The sequence below is a fragment of the Camarhynchus parvulus genome, chromosome 4, assembly GCF_901933205.1.
Source record: "Camarhynchus parvulus chromosome 4, STF_HiC, whole genome shotgun sequence".
In the NCBI taxonomy this organism is placed as follows: domain Eukaryota; kingdom Metazoa; phylum Chordata; class Aves; order Passeriformes; family Thraupidae; genus Camarhynchus; species Camarhynchus parvulus.
In genome coordinates this window covers 48,721,841-48,738,293 of record NC_044574.1, presented here as the reverse complement: position 1 = coordinate 48,738,293, position 16,453 = coordinate 48,721,841, and the positions used below count along the sequence as shown (strand labels likewise).

General features: G+C 41.8%; 2 protein-coding genes across 2 annotated transcripts in view; both read right to left on the bottom strand.

Annotated features, from left to right (window-relative positions):
- UBA6 (ubiquitin like modifier activating enzyme 6) overlaps positions 1 to 1,244 on the bottom strand; it is a 29,369-nt gene extending 28,125 nt beyond the window's left edge. The window contains exons 1-2 of the mRNA XM_030947875.1: positions 1,121 to 1,244; positions 698 to 828 (exon numbers count right to left, since the gene is read on the bottom strand). The gene's annotated coding sequence lies outside the window, so the exon portion shown is untranslated. The remainder of the gene's footprint in view (positions 1 to 697; positions 829 to 1,120) is intronic.
- Positions 1,245 to 7,490: 6,246 nt separating this feature from the next.
- The window catches only part of LOC115903409 (transmembrane protease serine 11E-like), a 39,007-nt gene continuing 30,044 nt past the window's right edge, over positions 7,491 to 16,453 (bottom strand). The window contains exons 6-10 of the mRNA XM_030947870.1: positions 12,734 to 12,772; positions 10,671 to 10,866; positions 9,612 to 9,871; positions 8,735 to 8,877; positions 7,491 to 7,652 (exon numbers count right to left, since the gene is read on the bottom strand). Coding sequence (XP_030803730.1) covers positions 7,491 to 7,652; positions 8,735 to 8,877; positions 9,612 to 9,871; positions 10,671 to 10,866; positions 12,734 to 12,772 — 800 coding nt within the window. The remainder of the gene's footprint in view (positions 7,653 to 8,734; positions 8,878 to 9,611; positions 9,872 to 10,670; positions 10,867 to 12,733; positions 12,773 to 16,453) is intronic.

Genomic DNA, 16,453 nt, shown 5'->3' with positions numbered 1-16,453 from the left:
TAACATAAAAGGATTGCAGTACTAAGATGGGGAAGGTGATCCACGCCTGGATAAAAATGCTCAGCTTCCACTGCTGTGGTTGCTAACATTTCAACCTCTGTGCCCTCCCAAACAGTCTTCTGTAAACAACTAGGATGTGTGATCAAATGGCAAGAGAAACTCAGCCACCTGTTTCACACAGACTCATTTAACAGTGGCTCTTTCAATATACTTTTCACTTCCCCATTCTCCTCCCACAGTCATAGTTACAGCACTGAGATGCTGCCAGTGCACCCATCAGGCAGAGCAAAACACCTCCTTCCACAAGGATTTAACGACACTATAGTGAAGCAGCTGTAAGACAAACTTGGATAATGTACTCCTGCATCCAAGTTATTTCTCACTTTTGTTCCAACGGTACTGAATCTGTTTCAAAGAAATGCACGTAAAAAAGTAATTTAAACATTATGTCCTAGTTCTTACCAGAGGCTCAACATTTACACACTTGTCTGTTTCCTTTTAAAAGCTCAGTTTTAATGTCAACCTTGTATTTAACTGTTTAAGCAATGTTCCTCATTTTTTAAAGCCTCAGCTGCTTGCATGACATAACCCAGGGACAAACCGAGAAGCCACATGTTACCAGGACAGACTGAGATGCTCTGAAGAGCAGCAAAGGCACAGGAGCTCTAGCGGTGTGCTGGTTTCACAGCGCTCTCACCTCCGAGTCAGCGCAGACTGAAGCAGTGTTCACTACTCGCTGTTCAGCACGCCGGGATGGCACGGAGGAGGCCTGGACTCATCCCACCTACTCGGAGCTTCCAGCGGCTGATCCCAGGCGATGCAGGCTCCCTGTTCAGTCGGTGGGAGAGAGAGAGGAGGCTCAAACCCAGTTCCTGCCCAGCCGGGCTAATGCGGGAACACCGGCACCTCGGATCTGCAGCGGGGAGCCCCGGCAGAGCGCACGGGCTGCCTCAGAACCGCCCCGACCGCAGCAGAGCCTGGCGGCGGCAGCTGGCACTCGCCGCTCCCGGGGCGCTCCCGCGGCGCTGGGCACCGCCGCCCGCCCGCCCTGGCCACCCCGGGCTCACCGTGCCCCGCCCGCCCCCGCGGCCCCGGCCCCGCCGCCGCCCGCTCTCCTCACCCCGCGGCGGCCTTGGCGTGGCGATCCAGGCCCGAGCACAGCCGGCGGCGGGGGAAGAGGCAGGAAAGGGGTGGGAAACGGCAGCGCCGGTGCCGCGGCGCTTCCCCGCCTGCGCCGACATGAGGGGCGGGGCCGGGCCGGGCCGGGCCGGTGCCGCCCTGAGGAGGCGGGACCGCCGCGACTCGGCAGCGGAAGGGGCTGCGCACCCACTGCCCGGCCGGAGCTGCTGAAGTCATTGAAATCTTCGCCATTTTCTGCCCGGAAAATACCACACCGTGCTGTTAAGAATAATAAAGTCAATAAATCTTCCTTAGGTTCAAGCATGACCAGTTTAGGCGATGAAGGGCGCTCCCGGGCCCTGCTCCTGCGGTACTTGCCTGTGTATCTGGCAGGAGAGCACCAGCAGATGTCACCTACCGCACAAACAGGCGGAACTTCATCGCAAGGGTCTAGGGAGCCAACTGCGAAATACGAGATGGTAGCCAAGGCCGCTGAGGAGATTTGGCAATGAGTTACCAAAACCAAAGTACGGCCCGTGCCGGGGTGGTATATAGGCTTGTGGAAACCTTTCCTCTTGTTTCGGTGGTGGTTAAACAAGAGAGAGGCAGCCACTGCGCTGCCTCCACCACCAACTCCACACCACCCCAGTAAACCCAACATCTCCTCCCATCAGTATTTTCCTCCCATTTCCCAGACTCTTGATTAAGATCCTAGCACAGCCCACCTTCCCATCAACCTTGAACCCTGCATTCCCTTTTGTTATCCCGATCACTGGAGTAGATGAGACAACTTTAAATCATTCTTGATACCATTAGTACATCTTATCTAGAATGGGACGGATTCAAGCACTCAAAAGTGTCCTTGCACACGGTGAATGTAGAATAGTCGCCTTGTATTTTAAAATATTTATAACTTTAAAAAAATCCAAACAGACCAGCCAACTAAGGGGAACTTGCAAGGGCAAGAAGACCCACGTTTTGTGCTCTTTGAGAGCATCCAGTACATTATTTTGGCATTTCTTTTAACAGAATTCTAGCAACCCTCAAGATTTACACCTCAATCCAAGAGCGCACACAGCCTTTGTACTTAAGTAACAAAGATTAAGAGCAGCTGGACAACACTGTGCTCGTTCAAACGTGGGCTGTGCTTCGGCAGGATCAGGGTGAAGGCTCTTCCTGCTACACCGCTGGTTTCACGCAGAAATAATTGGAGATGTGGGCAAATTTCGGAGAGCCACTAGAGGCCACTAGATGTCTGGAATGTCGAATGGAAAACCGAGACGGGATAATCGGAGAAAGCCGTTCTGGATGTCGACTGCGACCCTTACCAGCAAAGGAATGGATGCTAAAGCTAGTATTTGCTTTGTAGGTTTTTCACATAGTACATAAAAACCAGAACATGGAAGAATAACTTTCATTATTTCAACACAGTAATTTCAAAGAGCATGGCATGTATCTAATGAATGGAATTAACAGGAGTTCCAGTGACCGGGGGATGAAAAGGAGTTTAAAGACACCAAAAAAAGTCAGCTTCAGTTTTTTCACTTGCATCATTTTTTGTCTTGTCAGTGATTTTTACCATTATATAAGTAGTTTCTTTCCTTAAAAATTAACCTTCTTTTTTTCAAGGCTAACCTAACTATTCTTTTTTTCAAACGCTTACCCATCAAAATTGTTATGAAAATAATAATTAAAAGAATCTGCTACCTACCATCTTTGTGTCCAGGTCATTACATTTTTCAAGACCCAGTCCACTTTGATACAGTCGTCTCACATGAAATAGATTTTGCATAGTCACAGCAAATACTGGCAAGCCTTTTCCCTAAGCGGAGAAACAGCAACATCCAGTTAATTCTCACGTAACCCTTTAACAGTAAGGAGACAAACAATAACAATTGGCAAAACCATGAATGTGGACCTTCTAAGATAAAATGCCACAAAGAAATGCAGTAAAAAGATTCTGTTTACCCCAGAAGCCAAAGAAACAAGTTCACAAATGCATCAATTAGCAGGTGTACTCAGGAACTCTCTAGGTTGATGGTACCAAATCAAAAAACACACAGGTTTTCCCTAACCTTTCTAAGACTTCAAAATTTGAAACATTTGGAGTTGACTTTTTTTTCCCCCCATAGTATTCTTCTTAAAAACTACATATGACATTAAAATTTTAGTCAATTTGTTTACATAAATTAATTTTAAAGGAAATCCCAGCTCCATATTTGCATCATGTTAAAGTCAGCTGTAGCTTTGAGGCAGGAAGCAGAGCTGTCAGTTTACAGACTTGCTGAAGCAGTAAGTGGGATGAGGCTGTGGCCAGGAGAACATCACCACCTCCAGATTTGAGCCTATTCATGTCCCAAATCTCTGCAGCTTCAGTTTATGTGCACCACTGTAGATTCATTCTGCATCCAGGTACTGAATACATCTCTTTAGAGACAGTATTTTCAAAAGGAGCTGAAGATGAAGTAGCTGTAACTCTCCTTTCCTGCTGGGAAAATCTAAGCCACTTGGGTATTTTAGGCTTTAATTTCCTGGTTTACAGGTGCAATTTCACATTCTTAGTGGGGACTTCGTAGTGGAGATTTGGGGACATACATTTGTTTCCCTGATTGATTTAGTTAATAAGCAAATTAGCAGACAAAACTCTTGTAGTTTTTTCCCTAAAAATGTGTTATTTGAAAAAACTAAGGCAAACAGTTCAGTTTAGCACACAGGCCAGTCCAGAAGTTACCATAAATCTACAACAACATCTTTCAGTGGGTTTCCAAACGTCCTTCCATAGGCTATGGCTTGTCCTCAGCTCTTGCAGGAGCAAGGTGCTAACTGGCAAGGCTTTGTCTCCTCTTTTTGGCAACCCATGCTGTGTAGGAGTGTTTTGATGGCATATTTAAAAGGACTCCAGCTTCCCAGCAGGATGGGCCAAAGGACCTTGCCACTTAGAGCTGCTCTAGCAAGTGACACCTTCCTAGAAACCATGTTAATAATGTTGATAATTCCAGATAAACAAGGGCACGAATTACCTAAGCTGATTTCACACTGAGATGTGTATGAATGCATTTCCAAAGGAAGAGCCAGCTTTTCCATGCCTGTGAATCTGCAGCACAGGCTGCAAGTTGCCAGATAAACATTCATTGGGTTAAATAATGACTTTTGGCTCTCAGCTCATCTAATTTATTAACAGGAATAACAGATACAGAATGGGATTTTCTACAAGCTTTACTTACATAAGAAATCCTGATGACTGATGTCATTCAACCAGACCTCCTCACATGATTAGGCCTTGTGCAATCAACCTCTTCTTTCTTTCCTACTTCGGCTCCAAGCTGAAAATTAGCATTGAGAAAGCCCTGGACAACTCAATTGGAATAACCAGAGGTTTGGAACACATTTCTTGATGCTTTAAATCTACCTGGGAAATCTCAGGAAAATTGGTATGAGCTACCCAGAGCTTCCAACAGCCAATTTACAGGGGTGCAACATCACATACATGTTTTTCCCAAGGGCAGAAGCAAAGTGGTGAATTCTTGAATGAAGCTTCAGATCCATTCTCAAATTTGCATAGCAGTATCTTAACTGAAATTCATCTCTGAGTATTTTAGAAAAGCAAATGTCTTACCTTGTCTTTGCTGTAAAGTTCAAACACTGTTAATAACAAAACGATTCCTAGGGCAGGGAATGGGCAGCAAACTGTAGTTTTAGAATAGTTTTATATAAAATAAGGAAGATTAGTCTATTTTGCATCATATTCAAACTTTAGCTTATTATTATGCAAAGAAAAAGGACAGAAAAAGATCAGTTGTTTTTAAATACATTTAATGTTATGAAACATATTGCCATTGTTTTGTTTAAATCCTTGCTAAATCTTAACATCAACAATAATAAAAGGCTTTTTAAAACCTTTTCTTTAATCACACAGTAGCCTCATTGTTTTACTCTAAGGCAGAAAACAAACAGAGTCATCATAAATAAAACACTGACAAGGAATATAAGACAAACCCAGGCCAGACAGTTTGCTAAAAAGTTTATGAAAAGTGCATCTGGCTGGCTCAGGACTCCCTGAGTAAGGTAGACATTCTCCCACACACCTCTTGGCTATTTAGCCACTCATGAGAAAATCTGAAATAAAGGCTGCCTTTCTCATTTTAAAGGTATTGCATTTACATGTCACTTGCTGTGTGAGGTAGGAACCAGTTTCTAGGGGCTGGATCTGGGCCTCACCTCCTTATTGTTGCCCCTCCATTTGCTATGCAAAAAGAGATTTAAGTGCAAAACAAAGCTTTAGCTGTCTATGAAAGTGAACTACGGTTTATTTTCAATCACAGTTCATCAGCTGATTGTGAAGGACACTTCTCATGATTTTCACCCTCAAACTAATAAGAGGCACAAAAACCTAGATGTAACTTCCCCCCCCCCCCCCAAAGGATGCCTTTGAAAAAAGGGCACTCTTAAGCACTAGAAGAAAACCGCGTGTTCAGGTTATCTAATTCAAAGCTCCATGAAGTTTCTGTTTTGTAACTGAACCCTGCCTGGAGGAAATTCTTAATTGAAAAATAGCAGCAACTCAAAAGTGCATAAATTACAAACTTCATCAATAAATTAAGGACATGGATTTGCTGCATCTAACTATCCTCCTAACACTCCCATGATCCTTTTCTTTTTACAATGACATGGAAAATCAGAACAAAGGTACTACTATGTTGAAACTAAAACTAATCTAAAATCTTCAGTAGATTTCTTTCTGAGATAAGGCAACTTGTCTTTTACCAAAATCCAAAAGATATACAGAATGACTGGAAGTAGCCCAATAATGAGACAACCCCTCCTACACCACCAAGCCTTAAACATAGGTTTTTTCATTCATAGGTAGACTTGTAATTCAGGATGTGAGTTTTCAAGAAATGCCAAGCATCTCATTCCCAGGGATGCTGATTATTGAAGAGCTTGCACAGTAGGAAGGCTGAAGAGAGATCCAGTCCTGAGCAGTGGGGGAGGCAGGATGCTTCAGCAGAATTTTCAGCTATAGTAGGTGCAACTGTGGGACTTGCAGTTTCATTCATGTCTCATATAGACTCCTGTGAGTCCTGCATTCAGAGCCTAAGCAGTCCAGTGGCCATTTGAAAACTACAGGTGACATTTTGGATCCCCACAATGAAGGCCTTGTCTCTAAAGGACCGCCTTCCACCAACACTCCATGAGAGGTTGTGCACAGAGGTAGGAAAAGTGCTTAACCAATGTGTAAGGATTGCATTTACTCAAGTTCTTACTGGAATTGTTCTTTAATATGAAATTACTCTTCATGCTCATAAGACATTCATATTCAGGATCATATTCGTTCATGGCAGAGATGAATCCATCAGTGAAGTATCAGTAATCACTTGCTTTGCAGTGAGATGGTTTCTGCTGGCTGGCATGCCCTTGGAAAAGTGTGCTGTTTCTTGATCAAAAAAAGGTAGTTCCCAGTTCATTTGTGGCAAATATTTTTTTTTCCTTTAGAACAAATTTAAATGCTATATTTATTTCTAGTGTGATTGTTCATGGGGGCACACTTAAAAAAAAACAGTTTGGGCAGAACTTGTGTTTCTGCATCTTAAGCATACTGCGTGTTGAACAGAGTAGATCTAGAAGACAACAGATACAGAGGTAGCAGCACAATGATGTGATGAAGCACTTCCACAATAGCAACTTCAAGCAACTTGAACTTCACAGAATCCACAAAAACATTCCTGTTTAAAATGTGCTTTGCAATAAGAACATCAAGCTTTTCTCTTTCCCCTTCTAACCTCCTGCAAGCACTGAAATCCTACTTTTCTTCAGCGAGGACCGAACCTCAGTCCTGCTGATGCACTTTTAGTTACCAAGGCCACGGAGCAAGGTGAGCATCCAGGTTCTCTGCTGGAGTCAGTGCAGATGATAGTCTCTAACAAGAATAATCATCAAGGATCCACTTTGCTAGAAACACAGCTGTGACAGCATTTGCTTCATTGGAGGAGGAAGACTGAGCTGCAGGCCTTGCCCATGGCTGAAGAAAAATTTCTTTTTTTCTTTTTTTCTTTTTCCACTGGAAAATATTTGCATTTATAAAGCAGATCAATTGGTAGCTTTTAAACGTAATTTTAATGATGCCAGTTCATAATTTCTGGTAAGGGAGAAAGTTTCACAGCTCAAAGATGAGGCAGACAATTTCATACATTTAGCATGAATTCAGAAGGGGTTAGCGTCTCTGACAGCAAAGATAGCACTTGCTGTGGACTAAGGTTGCTTCAACAAAAATTACATAGGAATATATCTACTAAAAAAATAACCTTTCAGAATTAGAGACAAATATGAGTTACATGTAGTCTGTGTAGTTAAATCCATTTTTTACTTTGGAATTAGATGCCTGTTTTTGTGGTAATCCAGTCACGGAAATAAGTCACTCGTGTGTAAACTCCAGGTTTATTTGGCTTGGCACATTCATCTCCCCAGCTCACTATTCCCACGAGGTACCACATCAGTCTAGAGTCTGGAGTAACCAGTGGTCCCCCAGAGTCCCCCTAGAAAAAGAGGAGGGGGAAGAAATATTTAATTGATCAGAAGAGAAAATACAATTCTCTCCATAGACAGGAGTGTCTGTCCTATAAGAGAAGTTAACAAGCAGTATTTCAAGATAAGCCATTTGTGCAGAATCCAGACTGTTTCTGAAACTCGAGTCAGAAGTCTGTGGCATTTTCCTGTTTGCCAGGGCACCTCCTGACCTCTATTTTGGTAAAAAAACCTAACAAAAAGTTTCTGTTCTGTTTTGTGATACACTGCTTCCCACCTGCCTTGTCTTCTTCCTTGTACAGAGTATGGAAACACCAGTATAGGCAGCAATCTAAGAGAGCATGAACCTTGTTTTTTAAGAGGTTTTAATAGTAATTGCTATTCTTAAAATAAACAATTTTAGTCACTTTGAGCAATAACATTTAAAAATGAGCTTAGAGCTCCTTTTTGCTTTGAGCTTTCATCAAGAACTTGGTCTTCTAGTTAGATGATACCTCCTTAAAGTATTATCCACTTTCCAAGGATCAAGCACTTTAAGACTAAAATCTTTACAAATAACATAAATAGAAATTATGTTTTTAAAAGTTAACACTGTGGAAATATTTTTCTTTGAACATAAGCATTTCCTTGGAACGTGTGCAAACCTGCAGCATGCATATTTCCTTCCCATTCTTTTACACCTACCTTCCTTATAGTTATCTTTGTTTCAGACAGTTTTCCTTTCACTGAGCCTAGTCTGTTACCAAAGATCAGATTGTAACAGATGTGTTATGATATGATCCAGTCCAGAATTTAATTTCAGTGAGTGACAGTGCATTTTTTCTGGTAACTTAACATTCCTAACCTTCTCGCTTCTCATCTCTACAGATGTCTGATGTTAGCTACTTAAGACATTTAATTTTTAGCTCATAATTAGTATAACAGCATTTAGTGCTAAATGATGTGTACTAAATGCTATTCCACTTTACACCTAAATTCCTGTTTGAATGGAGCCTATTTAAAGGACTAATACGCTGTCCATTAAGATGTGGTCAACCAGATACTGCAATCAGCATTAAAATAGTTTTCCTTTCTAATTTTCAGCTACAATTACCTGACAAGCATCTACTCCTCCTTCCAAGTATCCCGCACACAACATCCTGGGTGTTATGTCCCCATCATACACTTCTTTTCTGTTGCAAGTATCTGAGTCAATAAGTTTCACTGTAGCCTCCTGAAGAGCATTTGGGGCTGGACCTGAAAGAAAATACAATTTGGGTATTTATCAACATAATTACTTTACAGTAGTTAATGTACAGGAGGAGTGTTTAATGTCCTCTTATGGAGGACCAGCTTGACTTGGTTTAATGTGGGGGTTTTGCTTGTTAATCTGCCAAGGTCAAGCCCTTGAGGAGAAAGTCACAGAATCACTTAGGAACCATTAAGACTGAAGTAATGATCTCATGGTACACAGTGCCTTAAGTGTAAAGCCATATATTTTACACATGTTCCATGACACAAATTCCATGTTTCATGGAACACAAATTACCTAGCAATTTGAGCAGATGATACAAAATAAAGACATCTTGATTCCATTCCTAAATGTACTCTTAGTGTGGTCTGGTGAGAGTGTAAGCTTGGGTAATTCACAGCTCACTCTGCACATTTACCTGAAAGCTCACAGTTATCTGTAGCTTCTGACTAGTGCTGGCAAAATAGTTTTTTAGGTTCATGGCTGGACTACCTGTCTTAAGAATTTGCAATATGAAATGGAAAGGCTGGGAAAACAGAAGAGTCTTCTTTTTTTTTTTTGCTTCAGTGGACTGTAGTTCTGTCTTTATCCACTCAAGTTTTAAAAAAAGAAACTGATGCCTACAACTAAACAAACCCAGGCTTGCTGTAATATCGCATGAGGCTACGGAAGTCGTATCAGTTCACTCAGAGCTGCTGTTTATGGCCCATGCAGGTCACCTGGCAGACTCGGAACTCACCATCATTGGTGAGAGCTCCCCAGCCTGTGATGACAGCATAGATATTGTAGGGAAAGGTCTGAGATGGCTCTGGCAGACAGACGCGGTGTATGCTGCTCGTGAACTCCACTCGTTTGGAGAGCTGCACAAGCGCAATGTCATAGTCGTGCTCTGGGTACAGGTACTTCTCATGGATAATAATTGTCTTGACTGATCGCTTCAAGCTTGGTGGCTTCAAAAGAGCTCCAAAAGTAGCAGTCCACTTCTGAGGGTGAGTCATGCTGAAAAAGGTAAGAGTGCTGTAAGTATTTCGCTGTAAATATATGTTTGGGACTTTAAATTTGCAGAGTACCTTTACTGTAAAACTCCTTCAAGCCAGCTCCCTACTAGACAGTTGTGGCATCCATCACTTTCCATAACAGAAGAGAGGGCTGCTACTAGAAGGAGGCACTCCTGCGTTCCCTCCTCAGCCATGGTCTTGTACTCCCCTGTTCCTTACCCCTGATCTAACCATTGTGTGGCCATAGGGTGTCATCAAATCCAAAAGCTCTTCTGCTGTAAACTCTTCACTTCCCTCACTCTTTTTGCACATTGATAATCTGTTCCATCAACTGTTTCATTTTAAAATACCTTGCAGCTTCACAATAGCCATGCTTTAAACAAAAAATGCTGGGAGTGCATCGCTGAGCAGAGGGGCAGGAACATAAGATGTTAACTACTGGTAGCAGTCTGCAGTGGCAGCAACCCCATTGTAACATGAAGTCATTCGTTTAAGAAATGTACAGTATAACAGGAAACAAATACTCCACCATTTCACTCACCTTACCTTTTCTGCACTTTTTTGATCAGTACACCAAGTGACTATTGATTTTCACTCATAAAATTGCCAGTTGTGCTCCTGAGGGCCGGTCTTTTAGTTTCTCATTGAAACATCCAGCTGATGGGCCTACTTAACTCTGACTTTTCTCTTCCAAAATTGTTTGTCTGGGAAAGAGTCAGGGGTGTGGTGCAAATCTGGAAAGCCACACAACTTTATGCAGAAGTGGCACATTTTCTGCAGATTCTAAGGTGGGAACTTACTCTCTGAAGCAATGAGCTGCAGACACCAGCCAGGTGTTGCTGATGAGCGTTGCACCACAGCGATGGATGTTGTTGTACTGCAGACTGGCCTGCCATGGCCAGTCCCCGGTCTCTGCAGAGGACAATCCGCCAACGATCCGCAGCGATGAGGATTTTGCCATGGACTTGACTGATCTGTTCTGCCGTAACCCACAGACTGTCAGAAAGGACAAAGAGAGTGTTAGCTATTCTTCTGTTTAGTAAATCCTGTGAATGGCTGTGGAAAACATATGTAAAATTCCACACCACCTATGTTCTGTAAAAATGTATTGACGTCAACAAGAAAACGTACCTTCCACCAGTGCCCCCAAATCCGAGCTCCTCATGCACAATCCAAGCACAGCTGACTATCATGGAAAGCCATGATGGTCAAACAATCAGGCTTAGGTGTGTGAGCAGCCTGACTCAGGAATCAAAACCTTCACCACACACCCAAGACAATTCCCAAATAGAGGCATTGCCAGCTTTAATGTCTCAGGTAATTTCTCATAGGATAAAATATGAAAAAGGCAAAACCTAGAATGGGAACGATTCAAGTCGTGGGGTTTTACCATGCATGCACACAGATTACATCAGCAAGATGTCCCCTGGACAGAGGCAACTGATCACTGCAGTCTGCAAGTGGACCTGGAGGGGCACTTCAAGCAAAGAGCATCACACTACTCCAACAGATATGACAAAAGGCATGGATACCTCCAGCATGGTAGGCATCCATGACACAAAACGAGCATTTTTGTCCAAACCCAGAGAGAAATAGAAATATCCATAGTTTCAGCTATTAAACTCAGGATATTCAGGAGCAGCTGAAGCTCCCATATACTTTAGAAACTTCCTCAATGAACAGACCTACTTCAGCCGTCTTCTCCCATCCAAATAGCATCAAATCCATCCTACCTGGACCAAGACCCACTAGTTTTCATCCAGGTCCCAATTTCAGCTAGACATTAGGAAGGTTGACACACAGGACTATCCCAATTAATTGAAAGAGAAACAGAGATGAGAATTATTTGCATAGTGACCGCACAGTCCAAACCATTGCTGCATGGCTCATCTCCTAGACAGTGACCTGGGAGGGGGCCAAAACAGAACTTGGTAATTCATCACTGAGGAGCTGCCAGCCACAGTGCCCTTGAAGTCCTCAGAAGTTAAAAACTGGAGCCACAGAGAGGGTTATTTCATCCCTTTCCTGCTAGGATCTGCATAACATTATGTTAACAGTACTTCATGGTCAAAAGTGGCAGGAATACCACAGCAGACTGAAAGCTGTTCATAAATTTAGAAAAAGAAAGAAAAGTTACACCACACTGAGGCGTTTGTGAGCTTAGTGTAGAGTCTGCCCTCTTCTGATATTTAAAACCAAAATGAAGGAAATCAGTGAAACCTGTCCAAAAGTTTTGTGTAAAAGACAAACTTCAGAATATACCATAGTTCATAAGACTGTCTGAATAAAGACTTTTCCCTCCTGAAAGTTCTTTGTAATCCTCAGTAATTGGTCCTAAAACTGCACAATTCTATCAACCACCTGAGCAGTCAATGTTCAAAACACAGGGAGTAAACTCTGTTCTATCAGTGCCCCAGAACACCAGCACCTACATCAGACCCAAAAAGTGATGTAATTTAATCTTCAAATATTTGACAGCTTGTTGCTAAGGACCTGACCAACCTTCTCAGAGTTAAAAGAAACACAACTTGTAAGCAAAGATAGCTTTTATGACTATATTATCTCCAAGCAAGCTGACCTTTCTCTGAAATTTTCTGCTGTCAGCCATTCCAAATTCCAGAATATTTTGATTATAATCACAGGCTGATGTAACTTCTCTGCATTTCCTTGTGGTACCTTTCTCCTTTCAATGGGTGCTAAAGAAAATTACAAAGTCCCAATTTCTGAGAGTACAAGGTTACATTCATTAGACAGAAGGATGAGAAAAGGCTCTTAAGGGCCAGGAAAAGTGCTCAGGGACTCTTGACGCTAATTTTAAAAGCTGGAGATGAGATTTCTGATGTTTAAAAAAAGCCTCACTTACTGTCATTGAAGATGGCTTCTGCTCTTACTGGCTCCACATCTGAAACAAAGAAGCAAACAGTCAGAGTAAGGCCAGGCCAGCGCAGACAAGGTTCCCCATCCTCATGGTCATCCCTCTGACAGCTATTTGAGCACAGGGCGCACAGGAGGCATGGCTGTGGGAGCTGCTAGAGAAACCAGGGTAGCTCATATGTGTTCATGTTCGTATGCTGGCTGCTGGCCTCCTCTGCAGTGTTGTCTGAAGACCAGGCACTCATCCAGCCCATCCTGCTGGCCCCCAGTGTTTCTGGAGGGAAGTATGGACAAAACAAATCTTGTATTACTCAAGATCTACAATTTTATTGGGGAGAAATTGTAATGGTGGAAATTTTTGAAGCTTCTCTTTTTTGCAGAAAAAAAAAAAAAATCAACAGTTCACGTATTACATCCAAGAGAGGGCCAGAGAAGATCTGGTACTCTGTGCCCTCTTCAAGATCAGAAGGCACACACTTCACTGCAGCAATGGAAGCTTACAATAGCAGTGGCTCACTCTCCTTTCTCCTATCTTATTGGTACAATAATAATACTAAAATAGATACTTCATAGCAATTTATTGCGTGGCACAGCAGGTGCTAGCAATACGTTCCCTCATTTAACACCCATACTGTATGTTCACTGAAAATATGGCATGCCCATGCTGACAATAGCAAGCATTGGCTCAGGGTTTAAATCTATCCCTTTTCTTCCAGAATGCTGTTTTTCACTAGAGCTACCACTGTAGTTTCCAGCATTCAAAACCATTTTTAAAATATTACTAATTAAAAAAAATCATAATTTCAATATAATTTTTTATATAGTGTTTCTATACTGGTGTCAACAACTTCATATATTGTGTCTGGATAGGCTTTCTCAGCAAATCCCTTCCTTTCTCTCTGCTGCTACACAGAATAATATCCTAGTTTTGAGCCAAACCCACACCAAGTCAGGAGGAGTCTCTTTTGAATGCAAAGGGCTCTGGCTCACACTTGTCACCTGCTGGGTTTGTATCTTATGTGTTTTGCATGCAGGCTTGCCACTCCCTCAGGTATGCTGGGTGAATTGTCTGTTTGCAATCCACCAGTACCAGACGTGTGCTCACTCATTTCTTAATGTGACAGTAAGCAGATTGTGATAGAAAAAAGGAAACAAGCAGAACTCCAGCACATGTACAGCTTGTCTGCAGGAAATGTTACAGACCAAAGGCAGTGCTAGGGCTGACATGTGTGTCTGCAACCACTGCTTGATTTTATAAGGATGGGAGATTAGTTAAAGTTGGACATTTATATAGCAGCACAGTCTATTCACTGTAGAAGGAACTGAAGTCTTATTCACTATGAACAGGAACTGTTCATATGATGAAGATAATTACATTTCACTGGTGGGCAAGACACAACTTCCAAGGTCCTCTTTCAAATAAAAATGCTCATTTGTACTTTTTCAATTCATATGAAAAAAAGGAAGAAAACATTAAAAATACACTTATTTTTCATTTCAGTAACACTAGTTGTATTCTGTGAATTTCCATGGATAATATGATTGGTTGTCTCCTAGAACTCTTACATCAAAATGGAACACCAGAGAGCAAAGCTAGGTCAGCAGAGGGATTCAGCAGTGGTGTAAACATTACTGTTTGCTAAACTGTACTAAGGCTTTGGCCACTTCCCCTGTACATTTATATTGGCTAGAAGTGCTTTGAAAAATCTGGCCCTACTTGTTTCTTCTGATGCTCTTTATGATGAGCATCCAGTGTTTTACTAGAAATTCATGCAGCCTTCAGAACTAGTTCATCATTTGAGTCGCACCAATACTTTATATCTGGAAACTGGTAAGAAACCAACAAATGTAATTCACAATGAAAGAAGACCTTTTGCCTTTAAGTGTAACACTGACAACAATGTTTTTTAGCTTTTCTCTGGGTGGAGAGACATTTACCTCATAATTCATAATTATAAAGCCTGCAGCCAATTATTATCACTTACATTATGTTGCAAAGCTCATTGAGAAGACAAAAGGAGCAACCAGCTTGTTCAAGTGCAGTGCCGGAAGCAATTCAATTGGCATGTTCCCACTGCATCGAGTTTTGCTGTGAGTCACAGGTGCTCTGCAAGGCACCTGCATCTATCTCTGTTTGCCTTTTTATCAGGCACCTAGAAAAAAGTACAACCCTCACATGGCCAAACTTTTACCCATTTCTTCCAGTTGGATCAACTTCTGTGTAATTGGAGAAACAAGCCTTCCACACACACACTGCCAGTCTGTACAGCTCTGAATGTCAGCATGTCTTATAATATATCACTACTATGCAACTGCTGTACTCTCCTACCCATCCACTGCCGAAGGAAAAAGGCCAGTGATACCCTGTTTTAATTACTGTTAGCAAATTCAGTGCTGTATTCACTAGGGTAGGGTCCCAAACACAGACCACGTGCACATGTTTGGAAAACTGAAGTAACTGACCCTATTTTCCGATAAGCTGAGCTCACAGTAGATCAAAAGCAGGGAGCACTCTGGGTTACCTTATACCACTGAAAATAAAGTTCCTTACTGGTTTACCTCGCCAGGGGCTTGCCTTCATTTGTTACCAGCTTCACATTTTGGCCTGTTGAAGAGCACAGATGTTCATATTGTGCCAACCTATATGTTGCAAGCCCTGCCTTGAAGCAGTCACTTGTGAGGCACGAGAGAAAATTTTCGCTGCCCTGCTCATTTACTAGTTGCCCGAGTTGTTTGCACTACCAAGAAAAAGCATCAATTAGTAACAATTAAAGTGTCATATCTTGTCCCAACCACATATGGCTGCAAAAGTAATTGTTTGTGCCACATTTAGGAAAACAGTGTTCAAGCTTCTACTGTAAACAAGTTCGACTTGAACCTGCATTGAATACCTGTAAAATGGAGCTTGCTAATGAATTCAAGCTTGCTTAACTTTAATGATAAAATGTATGCTTAAATTAAAATGGCAACTATCTATTGAAATGCAGCTTAGGGATTCCATCTCTTAGAAGAGGGCTCTGTTCTCCAACTGGACAAGCAATTTTGTTAATATAGTTATTTTTTATATTTATTAAACAAAATAACTCTAAAACACACCTAAACTCTTAATTTCTCATTAACTTATTTAAAGCTAATAAATAATCAGTAAAGAATTTTTTACTCCTCAACATATGTGTCTGAGCAAACTTGGAAGGAAATGCTTATTCCTAACTGCAGAGTGAATTGGACATCTCATCTGTGAGGGACTCAGAGGTTCCTATGGAAAAATGTGCTCACTTTGCCACATCTCTAAATACTGTCAGTGTCACTGCATCAGAGGAATCAGCCGTGTGCCCACCGCCCCATTTCATTTTATCGAGAGTTCAGTGTTTATGTTAAAAGGAAAAGATCAGACAGAACTCTATGATGTACGAGTATCAGACATTAAATTGACATAGTACAAGCAAAGCAACCAAATTAATTATTAGGGCATATTATGCATTTTCAGCATAGAAAGGGCCAGAGATGGCTGCAAAATTAAAGATGACACATGCTTTAAAAATCTGATGCAGTTTTACTCAATTACATAATTTTTCACAGGTGCTGATTCATAAAAGAAACTTGATTTTTCTTTATAGGTTTCTACACTTGCAGATTTTCTAGATGTGAAAACATAACTTCTTGTCTCAAAAGCAAACTGCATGTTCCATCCTCTACTATTTCAAGTTCC